We start from the raw sequence: 12,603 nt of genomic DNA, 5'->3' as shown, positions 1-12,603 counted from the left end.
GCATTCTTGCAAGAAAAGATTACTTTGTATTTTTATAATGGTTTTATAAAAGGGGCAACTAACACCATCTGCTGTTTATTTACATTGTATAATAATAAACAGTCTGTTTACCACACCACTTATGCAACAATGAAGTATTTATTTAGGCTATTTATTCAAAAAAATTGAATAATGCATCAATAAACTCATACAAGCACTATATTTCATTCTAATTTTGATTAATTGCAACACTACATAAGCAAGTGCTAGTGCTAAAGGACAATATAGGCAAAAATTACTTGCATGCTGCAATATGCAACAAAAAACAAAAGCTACTGATAATTAAATACACTGATTATTCTACACAGTACTTAGCTAGGCTGGGGTTCCTCCATTTATCTGAATTTTATGCTTCACAATTAACAAAAAGTCCAACAGTCAAACTGAATTTCTTAAGAAGCTAAAAAGACCTCAATATTCCTTACTTACAGCCATGTCCATCTCAAGATGGAGACTGGTGTAAAGAGTGAATATTGGGGTCTGTAACATCAGGTAGCAGATTTTAACATGAGCAAAATGTGAGGTGAGATTACTGTAAGAACAGAAGGCGGTGGTTAGGTTTGGTCGGCCTAGGGCCCCCCAGACTGCTGCACTCAGTCCATTGCTGTCTCGTAATGTCCACCCCCACATTTTGATTAATACCAAACCTTTGATGTCGTACTTTTGATGATTGCAGTAACAGCTGCTGTTAGTAAAAGCTTTCCTGAAAGCAGCAGTAGATATGCTGAAAGTGTCTAACCCTGGCACTATTGGGCTAAAGCTGCCTACAGTCAGATGGCTAAGGGGTTTTCAAGGTAATCTCAAGATGGTCTTTGTAAGTAAATGCACAACCCTCACTGTAAAGCAGCCAGCCAACATAAAGGGATGGCTAAGCAAAAGTGCAGAATCAGGAAGAGCCCAACATTCAAGAATACATTTCTTTGATTGTGAAATTATAATAAAAGTACATATTCCTAGCTGGCAGAGCTCAGTCTCCACCACAGATTTGCTCAGACACAGTTCCCTAAATAGCTACTTTGGGCTAACAGAGTTGCATTAAAAAACACTTTGTAAGACTGCACCTTAATAAAACAGCATATACTATAAATTCTTACATGAAACTGCAACAATAAGGAGTTTACTTTGTGATACATTAAACTCTGTTGCATGTTACAAATATAATTGTTAAATGTAAATATCGGTTGTAATAGAGACTGGAGCGTGACACTAAAAAGTGTCTCTAAAAATTATGCTTTTCTGTTACTTATATATAACAATAAACATGGCGGATGACAAACGGTTTATTCTTAAGTAGATCCTACTACCTACTTCATGAATAGACATGGTGAAGTGATCATTTTGTAAAAGCCCTGGGCTGTTCAACAGATAATGAACATATACAGATAATCAAATTGTTCTTGATGATGTATAGTTGCGAGCTACATGCCTGTGTAATATTTAATTCTGGGTCTCTTTTGATCGTACGGAGTAATCTGTTCTGAATTAGGAAGGCACTGCAGGCAGTCTCAGTCAAAAACAATCCAGAAATAATAATGTAAGATTAGAAAAGAAAAGGATTTAGTTTAAAATTGAAAAGCAACATACATGCCAAAAAACTCAGCAAACAATTGACTTGAACCAGATTTTCCACACCACCTGGTACTCACTCCCTTATTACCACAAGATGTCTGAAGGTGCAGCACGCATCTTGGCCAAGTCAGGCATCAGAATAGCACACAAACCCACGAACAATCTGCGCATGGTCCTTTTTAATGCTAAAAACAAGAAATTGACAGCAGAAACACAAAACGCAGTTTATAGCATTCCATGCAGTTCTTGTTCAGCAGTATACATTGGACATACATCAAAAAGAATTGCAACACATATACATGAACATTGCAACACCGTCAGAAGAAAGGACTCCTGATCACTGATCTATATGCATACAAATTCAACAGGACATACATTTAACTGGGACAATGTACAAGTAAGATTTAAGGCCAGTACTAAAAGTGCCAGAGAGCTGGCTGAATCTTGGCTATCAAACGAGAACGCCATTAACAGACATTTGGACATAAACCCAGCATATGCAAACTTAAGAAATATATATCTATATTACTAAATAAAGGTTGTATATATGCACGGATGCCAGAGGCTAGAAGCAAGCCGTGCACAATACAGCCGCCACCCGAATGCGCACACCACCGCATATACAACCTTCGTTTAGTAATGTAGATCTCCAAGCCGGGATCTGCTGCCATGGTCACTTCAGGTTACCCTTGGCCCATAGGTGCTTGCTAAGAAACGGTTTTAAAATTTTTGTGGTCCAAGTGCGTTCTGTCTGTCTGCTTTTCATGAGAGAATTACTTAACAGATTTAGATCTGGTTGTTTTCTATAATTTGCTTGAACTTTCCAGTTGATTTTGTGACTTCTCTCATCAAGTTAAGTACCATAGTTCTCTTGCGGTACCAATGTATTTATGCAAATCCAAGGGAGTGGCTGTGGGCCAAGAGCAGGGTGGCGGGGCCTTCCTCATTCATTCGTCAGCCTCTGTTCGTTAGTCTACGTCTCGCCACATGTTTGGAGTGAACTTTGCCTCCCCTTAGCTAGCGATACCTGTTTGTTCAATAGACTTTTATCATCTACAGATTGTTAAGGAGTAACGTTTGACAATTTTGAGAGAGAGATCAGAGCTCCATGTGTTTTAGAGGGTAGCTGCTGATTGCCAGAGATATAATGGCCATGTGCTTTTCTCCCCACATGGGGAACAGTGTCCCATCAGAGCTGAACATGATCAGATATAGTGCCAATGTCTATTGATTTTTAAAGTTTGTCCTGTTTAATCACTATGTGAGCGCAGCCCCGGAGTACAGCTAGTCTAGATACAAAGGGCGTTTCCAATTCCTAAACCATTATTTTTCCCTTCATCTTGTTTTTATAACTTCTCTATAGTAAAGTTTATTTATGAATTAATTAATAATTAAGTTTAATGCATTTAAATAAACTATTTCATGATCAAATTTACAGTTGACATACCTCTTGCATTATTTCTTTCTCCTTATCTGTTGCAGACTCCCTTGCACTTGGCGGTTATCACAGAACAACTGACTGTTGTAGAGTCTCTGTTGAAAGCCAAAGCTGACGTATCTCTCACTGACAGAAATGGAAACACAGCTTTACACCTGGCTGCCAAAGAAGGCCAGGCAGCCATTCTGGGACATTTGCTTCAGTATAAAGAAGTAAAACTGTTGCTTAATCAACCAAATAGTAATGGTTTGTACTATGAAATGTATCTTTTTTTTTTTTTTTTTTTTTTTTTCTAACAAAATAATGTGAGACACTCCATTGTAGGCTTATGATCAATTTTGCCACATGTACGGTCCATTACATTACACAAAAACAAATGGCAGGGTTTGACACAACAGTGGTGAACAATGTCGGCCCTGGAGGACTGCAGTGCCGGCAGGTTTTGGTTCCAACCCAGTTGCTTCATGAAGAGTCAATCATTGCTGATGAAGCACTTATTTCTCAAGTGACATTTTTCTGCTTCATTTTAGTTGTCTCACTTGTTAAGATTTTGAACCCTTAATTGCTTATATTCATCTTAAACAGCTACATGTTTTTAATTACACGCTATTGGCAATAAGTTGTGAATGGCAAAGGAACCAGCAGTTCTCCATCTATCTTGTTACCATTTACACCTGTGTGTATTCATTGTGTACTATTTGGTTTAATAAAATACTCTGAAGAAAACTGAAGAGAAAGTGAAGAACTGAAAATAACTTATCTGTTTTTGGATGATATCCTTATAAAGGATAAAGTCAATGATATGAGAATGACCTGACATTACAAAGGTAAAACAGTAATAAGCTGTGCAATTTAATAAGACCTGTTACCAACAAAGATTCTTTTCTAGTTCAGCAAATAGGTTGGAACAGAAATCTGCAGCCACTGCGACCCTCTACGACCAACATTGCTCACCCCTTTATAAACAGCCAAGAGCTGCTAGGAACAAAAGTCAAGCAAATAGCTCTGCTGAGTCTATTCAATTATTCAGGTGAAATGAACGAAAGGAGATGGGCTCACTGTGACCAGTATGCCTAGTAGGAGACATTATGTTTCTTTATCTCAGATACCTCATATATAGTCAGAATACAGTTAAGGCCTCCACAAGAGGCCAAAGGTACAATCTGCTAATAGGAAGACACAATGAGAACATTTGATAAGAGTGCTCACAGCTGGACAAAGAACAATGTGGAATCTAATATGGTTCATTGCTCCAGCATGATGTTTCCAGCATAGCGAGTTGTTTTACTCCACATGAATTAGGGGTTTCTTAGATAAAATGAGGAAAAACACACAGAACTTTCATCCTTCTAGAAGACACTTCACAGCTGTATATTAGAGAAAGTATTAGTTTTGATTTAGTACTGTAAAACTTTTAAAGTGTAAACTTCTATAAAATAGCATAACAAGGTTGCAAAGAGTCAGAGTCCATTCCACTATCATTGAGCACAAGGCAGGAAACAGCAAGGTGCCAGTCCACTGTAGAGCACACACAGGGCCAGTTTGCAAATCCCCATTTAACCCAACCTGCACGTGTTACAGTGACGTGTGAGGAAAATGGAAGTACAAAACAAGACGACAACGCAGGCGGATATGATGGAAACAACCAAAAACAACACCAAATGTTTCTTCTGCATATGTGATCCAAGAAGTGGATAATAAAGTTTAAGAATCTTGCCAATTCTGTGACTAACTGTTAATACATTTGTACATCTTTAATATGCTTTAAAAAACAGTGCATATCCAGTAAACAACATTTGTGAGTATGGCACTTGTACCGTTATGAGTTCTCCATATTATACTCACACATGCTGTTTCAGCTACAAACTTTCTAAAAAATATTAATGTTAAGAAATTAATTTCTTAAAATAATGCTAATGGTAAAACATTATGTCTTTAATCATTTCTAATATTTCTATGGAGTGGCAAAGAAGATAATGGCATATGGAGAATGTTTAGAACCAAATACAAATCTGTGATTGTATGTAAATATAATTAATCCGTTCCAGACCGCATGAACTGTATGTAAATATATTTTCTTTAAAGATTTTTAAACACACAAATAGTTAATTATACCATAGAATGCACAGTGTAGTAGCAAACTGAATGTAAAAACATTGAATAACACTGAGGTAAACACCCAGGCTCCCTGCTAAGCAGCTCATTCGCTCTCGGATGCACGCGAGCCTGTGCTCACTCGCTGTCTCTCGCTGCCTCTCTCTCTCTCTCTCTCTCTCTCTCTCTCTCTCTCCCCCCTGCACTGGCTTTCTCCTCCTGCTTCCTTCCTTCTCCTGCAACCTCCCATTCTTTCCTGTTCTCTTCTTTTTCCCTTTAGCTAACTCGCGCTTCTATTTATGAAGAGGTGTTTGTGGTAGTCATAGCAATCAGGAGCTCCTGGGAACAATTACGGATATGGACCACTTCTCACCTGTGCACTTAGGTGAGAAATGCCCACATCATGAAGTCCTCAGGAACCGCTTCGGTCACACACCACCACGCCCCCTCACTAAGGTGCGAGTGCGGTGATTATATATTAAAAACTGGCCTTTTTGATGGGAGCTGTCAACCCGCTATACCACAGGAGGAAGCTGGGTTGAGAGGTTACAGTTTTGAGGGAGAGTCCTTCTTCGTGATGCACCCAGAACAATGTACAGTACAGGAAGAGACTGAGTACGTGCAGAAATCATTAGCGCAATATAACCGGAAGGGAAACTGGCATGTTCGTCAACGGAGTGTGTGTTCGTGAACAGATGCAAAAGTTTGGCAAACTTTTTGATCGTAACCCAATTTGTACATGTTCAGAGATGTTTGTGAACCGAGGTTTCCTATATTGCAGTTTTTGACATCCTGCTATACACGATTGTTTTGACTTTTGAGTCTTACTGCTTATTCCTATCATGATTAGTGATGTTTCAGAAGCAGAAAGTATGAAAAAGAAAATGAAGGCATAATGTTCAGTGATTATATTCTCGAACAGTCATTGTAAGGATGTGTAAAATATTTCTCCCACCACATTTGCATAAAATGGAGAAGCGGACAAATTGTTAACATTAATATTCATAAATCATATTTTAATGCCACTCACCTGCACTGTTCCACTTGACGTTGTTATAGGAAATAATATGATTCAAAAAATACAAAAATGTCATCACAGTAGATTAGATCTAAAGCATTACATTGTTATTTTAGTTGTGCACAAACAACCTTTGTGTGATTGTGGTTTTATTTTATTTATTTTGTGTGATTGTGTTTTTACATAATGATTAATATAATAAACTCCCTACTGCCAGACTAATTGGAGAATGTCAAACTTTTGTGATTTGACAATACCTTCAATTTTAATTTCCAAAGGCTATCCCAGTAACTGCATCCTTTGTAATCTTGGCTTGCAGGTTTATACCCAATTCACCTTGCAGTACTTGCAAACAGCCTTTCATCGGTGAGGCAGATGCTGGCTGCTGGAGTGGACGTGAACGCCCGTGAACAGAGCTCAGGACGAACAGCGCTGCACCTTGCAGCAGAGCAAGAAAATGTCTCTCTAGCAGGAAGCCTTCTTCTTGAGGTAATGCTGATCAAATGCAGCATCTAATTAAAAAAGCTGTTTGCTTTTTGTTTTTTTTTTTATAAAAACTTGAGTTACCTGGGAGTTCCAAACCATTCAGAATAATTAAACAAACAAGAATGTCTTATTTTCTGTACATTTTTAATTATCTGAGCAGTAATAATCAGCAAAAAGAGCTCCATATTGCCATGTACTTTTCTAAAGTCTTTCTCTCTTACACTGTTCTTAGGGTAATGCACATGTTGACTCCTGCACATATGACGGGTCCACTCCACTACACATCGCAGTTGGAAGGAAGTCTGCTAAACTTACCGCATTATTGAAAGCTGCAGGTACAGTGATCCCTCTCTATATCGCGCTTCGACTTTCGCGGCTTCACTCCATTGCGGATTTTAAATGTAAGCATATCTAAATATATATCACGGATTTTTCGCTGGTTAGCGGGTTTCTGCGGACAATGGGTCTTTTAATTTATGGTACATGCTTCCTCAGTTTCTTTGCCCAGTTGATTTCATACTAGGGACGCTATTGGCAGATGGCTGAGAAGCTACCCAATCAGAGCACGTATTACATATTAACTAAAACTCCTCAATGATATACAATATGCTTCCCGCGCGGTGCTTGATTGTTTGCTTTTCTATGTCTCTCTCACTCTCTGTGCCTGACGGAGGGGGTGTCAGCAGAGGGGCTGTTTGCCTAGAGGATACGGACGCTCCTCTAAAAAATGCCGCTTTATCGCGGTACTTCGGCATACTTAAAAGCACAAAAGCACGTATTGATTTTTTGATTGTTAGCTTTTCTTAGCGAGCGCGCTCTCTCTCTCTCCCTGAAATTCTCTGCTCCTGACGCACGCACTCCTTTGAAGAGAAGATATATTTGCATTCTTTTAATTGTGAGAAAGAACTGTCATCTCTGTCTTGTCATGGAGCACAGTTTAAACTTTTGACTAAAGGGTGTTATTTCATGTCTAGAGGGCTCTAATAATGTTAACAGTGTGGGAGAGTTTAAGGGCTTAAAATATATAAAAATAACCATACAAACATATGGTTTCTACTTCGCGGATTTTCATCTATCGCGGGGGGTTCTGGAACACAACCCCCGCTATCGAGGAGGGATTACTGTATACAACTTATAGATTTTTCAAATATGATTAAATATGTTTTAAATGCTTTCAAAATTGCAACAAAGGTTAGGACAAATAATAGAAGTTATAATTAGAGTATGCTCAATATGTTATGTTATTGTGCCTAGGTGAGAAAGTAGAAAGGGGGAAAAAGTAATTCCAAATTATATAGTACCAAATGTTATTACCATTAAGCTTGTTTCATTTAGCGTGTATCTGTTGTTAGCACGGGGAGTATTTTTTTTCAGTATTCTTGTTTGTTGTTTTTTTTTATATTCTGGTGCAATGAACTCAAAATTCTGTATGGCCAGATGCAGGACAAAATGGGGCTGTGAAAGAATAATGAGAAAAAAAGGTAACTAACAGCTGGGGCTGAAACCCAGAACTCTTAGTTGAAGGGTGGTAAGCGTGCTCCCCATCGCACCACCATCACAACCTTCGCTGCACTGCGTCTGTCAATATATCACACTGTAATATGCGGTATCTTGCCACTTGCTTTGACCCCCCCAAGCTGCTTCACTTGGTAATAAGGCCGTAAGCTACATAGTGCGTCAGAAACCTGACTTATGGTTAGAAGTAGCAGAGTGCTAAAGTTCATGTCTGTGTCTTGTGCTTTAAGAACCACTAAAAACAGAGAGTGTGCTTTATAGATAGAGATTAACTGCTAAATGTTTCTTACAATATACCATTGTTGTTACTCTTCAACTATTCTCCTTTTGTAAACACTGGCAAATTCAGAAAGACTTGTGGTGTTAAAGAGAAATAAGGAAATTGTAACTGTAAAAAAGTCACCATACATTTGTGGGGACAAAATATTTGAAAGAGGCTGAAGGTTCCTTTGCGCTTTTCTTACACTGCCTGCATATGTCAAATTAAACATACCCTGATTAAAAAACAAGATACGTGTATTCTAAATTAGCAGTTGCAATTAAAGAATTACCAGCTAAAAGTCATTGAGCTCTGAGTAGATAGATAGATAGATAGATAGATAGATAGATAGATAGATAGATAGATAGATACTTTATTAATCCCAAGGGAAAATTCACATAATCCAGCAACAGTATACTGATACAAAGAAACAATATTAAATTAAATAGTAATAAAAATGAAAAGAATTAAAATAAAATTAATGTTCGCATTTACTCCCCCGGGTGGAATTGAAGAGTCGCATAGTGTGGGGGAGGAACGATCTCTTTAGTCTGTCAGTGGAACAGGACAGTGACAAAAGTCTGTCACTGAAGCTACTCCTCTGCCTGGAGATGACACTGTTAAGTGGATGCAGTGGATTCTTCATGATTGACAGAAGTTTGCTTAGTGCCCGTCGCTCTGCCACAGATGTTAAACTGTCCAACTTTAATCCTACAATGGAGCCTGCCTTCTTAACAAGTTTGTCCAGGCGTGAGGCGTCTTTCATCTTTATGCTGCCACCCCAGCACACCACCGCGTAGAAGAGGGCACTCGCCACAACCGTCTGGTATCACAAGTCCATATGACAAACAAGCTTGATGGACTGAATGGTTTCCTCTCATTTGTCATATTTCTTACATTTGCATGCAGTCCAATCAGTGGCAAAGCGGAGGTCATCTTCTTTCAAGTGTAATTTAATTCATCATACCGTAGATATGTCTGCAAGGCATGCTTTCTGCTGTTGGGATGGTACCTTAAAAAAATAAAACAGTATTTTAGAGGAAAAAAACATGATCTTAAATAAACACATTTAAACAAACTTATATTTGATTAGGTGTCAGTTTTTCATTAGTTAAAGCTTTCTACCCAACAATTCTAGAAAGTTTTTTTTCACCTTAAAAAACTTTGGAAGAAATGCAAACATTCATATTTTTAAAAACTGTAATATATTGATTCTTCACTGTTTTCAGGGTAATATTTTCTACAATTCACCTATAAACAGCTATTCAAAGACAGCCATTCAAAAAATAAAAAGGTTCTTTCTTGTTGTCTCTTGCATTCATCCCCATGATTTATTGCCAGAGAGACAGCTGTATTTGTAGGTACAGGAAGGAGGGTATGGCACCCCATGTGTGTTTAACATCACATCCTTCAGCCTTCTTTAATCTAGTCAAAGTCACCAGTAGGACTGCAGCTTATCCAGGCAGGAAACGGCCTGATTACTATTTAAAGGTGAATAAAACCTCCTGCCAGTTTCTGTTTATTAAAACAGCAGGATGACGGGTGGACGTTTATCTTTATATATCACTGTTGACAGGATGTATGCATTTGGACAGCTAGTCTGCACTCCCTTAGCACTGGAGTGTGAAATCAGAATTTTCTTTTCACGTGCTGCACTCGCTGAAATTACTACCTTCCATAATTGCATCAATTTTTTTTTTTTAAACAAAAATCCAGCCATGCATTCTTTAATGAACCATCATTATATATTTCCAGATTGCAGGGTCCAATGCCATCTTCATCTGAGGGAATGCAGGAACCAATCTTGGACATAAATAACGTTATTTTTATAATACCACAAAACAGTTACCTGAAGCCTTAGCATCACTGGTCAAAGACACACATTCACCTTTGCAGAAGCATTTGGCAATGGGAGCTTTAGCACAGCATGTAATTCTGAGAAATTGGTGAACACTATACCCACTGGCAGATATGCAGAACGTGTTTTCCATTAACTTACTTGTTTTATTATCCTTCCCATTCAGCAATTTTTTCTAAACTCCTTTATCCAATTCAAGATTACCGGGCAAGTGCAAACTACAGTCCTTCACTTGGGTCCTGTGCCCACCATTGCCCATGAGTAACCTGCAGAAATTTTCTATTCATTATTCTGTGTCTGATAAGTTTGTGTAAAACACAAGCAACAAATCGGTACCATATTCCTTGTGCATGTTTTGTATACATCATCTAATTAGTGTACACAAGCTATGGAACATGATCAGTTAATTTTTACACAAGTTGATATCTTTAAAACTTTGTAGGTATTAATTCAAATCTAATGACATCCACATTTTCTTTCTGTCAGCAACATCCCCACCTTTAAACATCTTGCTTTCTGTTTGCCTTATCATAAAAAGGAAAGAAAAAAACAACACTTTTACTCAGCAAGAGTAATAAACTGTTTTTAAACAGTTTCTATTGTGAATTATTCTGATATGTACATATGAGAGTAACTTTATTTAAAATTACAATCAGTTATTTTCTTTTGTCATCCACCATAAAATACTTTTTTTTTTTAACCAGGGGTTGTACCTTTCAAACAGAGCACTGAAACTGGTGCTTATACTGTCCAAATTAATTCATATTAATCATTTGTTTGTTAACTGTAATTTTATGTGTCATTAACCAATATTGATGGCACTAGATGCAATAGTGTTGGTGATAAATGTTTTGTTGCTAAGAACGCTTTTTCCTTATATTAATATAAAGACATATCAGAACCCAGTTTTGTTTACTGTTGTAATTCCATTTAGGTGCTGATATTTATAAAGAGAATTTTGAGCCCTTGTATGAAATACATAATAAATACTGTGAAGATCAACAGGAAGAGGACGATGAAGGTTTTGTGCCTGGAACAACTCCTCTGGACATGGCCCTTTCTGATGAGGTACATATTGTCTTTAATAGAAATGCTGAGAGAAAGAAGGAACTGAATTGAGCAACCTACTAAAGCCTAAAGTGACTTCTTTTAACTTACAATCGTATTTCTTATATTAAACAAAGTAAAGTTACACATTAACCTGACTCTTGAACTGGTTTCTAACATCTTTGGGGTAGGAGATACTAAATTGGTGGCTTATAGCCCATGGACCCTGAATTTGTAAATCAGATTTCTGATGCCGATATATTTGGTTTCAGGCAAGTATGAAGAAGAGCATTGAGAAAGGGTGGGCAGGATTGCTAGAAACATCAGGGGTTATAAAAATCAGAGTGTCTCTCAAGGTTTATGGGAGTGGAAGGCAAGCTTTTGTGTATGGCTTCGTGCTGTTGAATCCCAGAAAGCCTTTATTCCATCATCAGTTCCAAGGGGCTAACCTGCTTATGGGCCTGTTCTCTCTCTACAGGGGCAGATTTGGCAGGCACTTTAATGTTTTAAAATGGGGCCAGATTAGTTTTATTAGAACATATTTAACATTACCAGCAGATGCAAATGTTGTGTGTAAAGTCCATCTGTTTGTCTGATATCATTCTTGACAACTACTGAGAGCCACATGATGGATCACAGGCTAAGTGCACAACAGATTTGTGAGTTACGTGGGATTTTCAAGGATAGATTCAATACTATGCTCTAAAAAAGCATCAATCTTATGTTATTTATAGGTATACTTCCCATCTTTTAATTTTGACATATTGACAGCTAAAGGAAATATGCAAGATTGTAATTTGTAAAAACAAAGAAAGGGAATTATTGTATTCTCTCTTTTTTGAAAGATTTATGATATTCTAAATGGAAAAGAATATAAACCAAAGATGGACTTGCCAGTTTTCCTTCCACAAGGTAATTTTGTCCTGTTTTTGTGTTTTTCCCCTCCCCTCTCAAGTTAATCAAATAATGAATAGTTCAATATGAAGTGTCTCTCTGTTGCATAATGTAGAGTGTTAGCATTTCAATCCCCCTCTGATCTGTTTATCATACCTGCTTTCTCCCAGTCCAAGTGATGGAGGCTGAAGTCCAGGCCAGATCCTGTAGTGATGTGTTAACGGCAGGGGTTAAAACGGGACATTTTTACACCAGTAAAGTCTAAACCCAAGCAGAATTCTCACAGAAGGCTTGGCAGCTGGAAAGCCACTTGGAGTTCCCTGAATAAACATTACATCTCATTATTCCACAATCAGTGTTTATTAAAGACTGATTTCATATTGGGT

At 37.7% G+C, this 12,603-nt stretch overlaps 1 protein-coding gene across 1 annotated transcript in view; it reads left to right on the top strand.

Moving 5' to 3' along the window:
• LOC120532824 (nuclear factor NF-kappa-B p105 subunit-like) overlaps positions 1-12,603 on the top strand; it is a 145,462-nt gene that overhangs the window by 107,994 nt on the left and 24,865 nt on the right. Inside the window, exons 17-21 of the mRNA XM_039759228.1 lie at positions 3,091-3,292; positions 6,478-6,647; positions 6,877-6,979; positions 11,211-11,344; positions 12,169-12,235. Coding sequence (XP_039615162.1) covers positions 3,091-3,292; positions 6,478-6,647; positions 6,877-6,979; positions 11,211-11,344; positions 12,169-12,235 — 676 coding nt within the window. The remainder of the gene's footprint in view (positions 1-3,090; positions 3,293-6,477; positions 6,648-6,876; positions 6,980-11,210; positions 11,345-12,168; positions 12,236-12,603) is intronic.

Source organism: Polypterus senegalus, chromosome 7 (genome assembly GCF_016835505.1).
Source record: "Polypterus senegalus isolate Bchr_013 chromosome 7, ASM1683550v1, whole genome shotgun sequence".
In the NCBI taxonomy this organism is placed as follows: domain Eukaryota; kingdom Metazoa; phylum Chordata; class Cladistia; order Polypteriformes; family Polypteridae; genus Polypterus; species Polypterus senegalus.
Note: the sequence above shows the minus strand (reverse complement) of the source record. Positions and strands in the feature narration are given on the sequence as shown.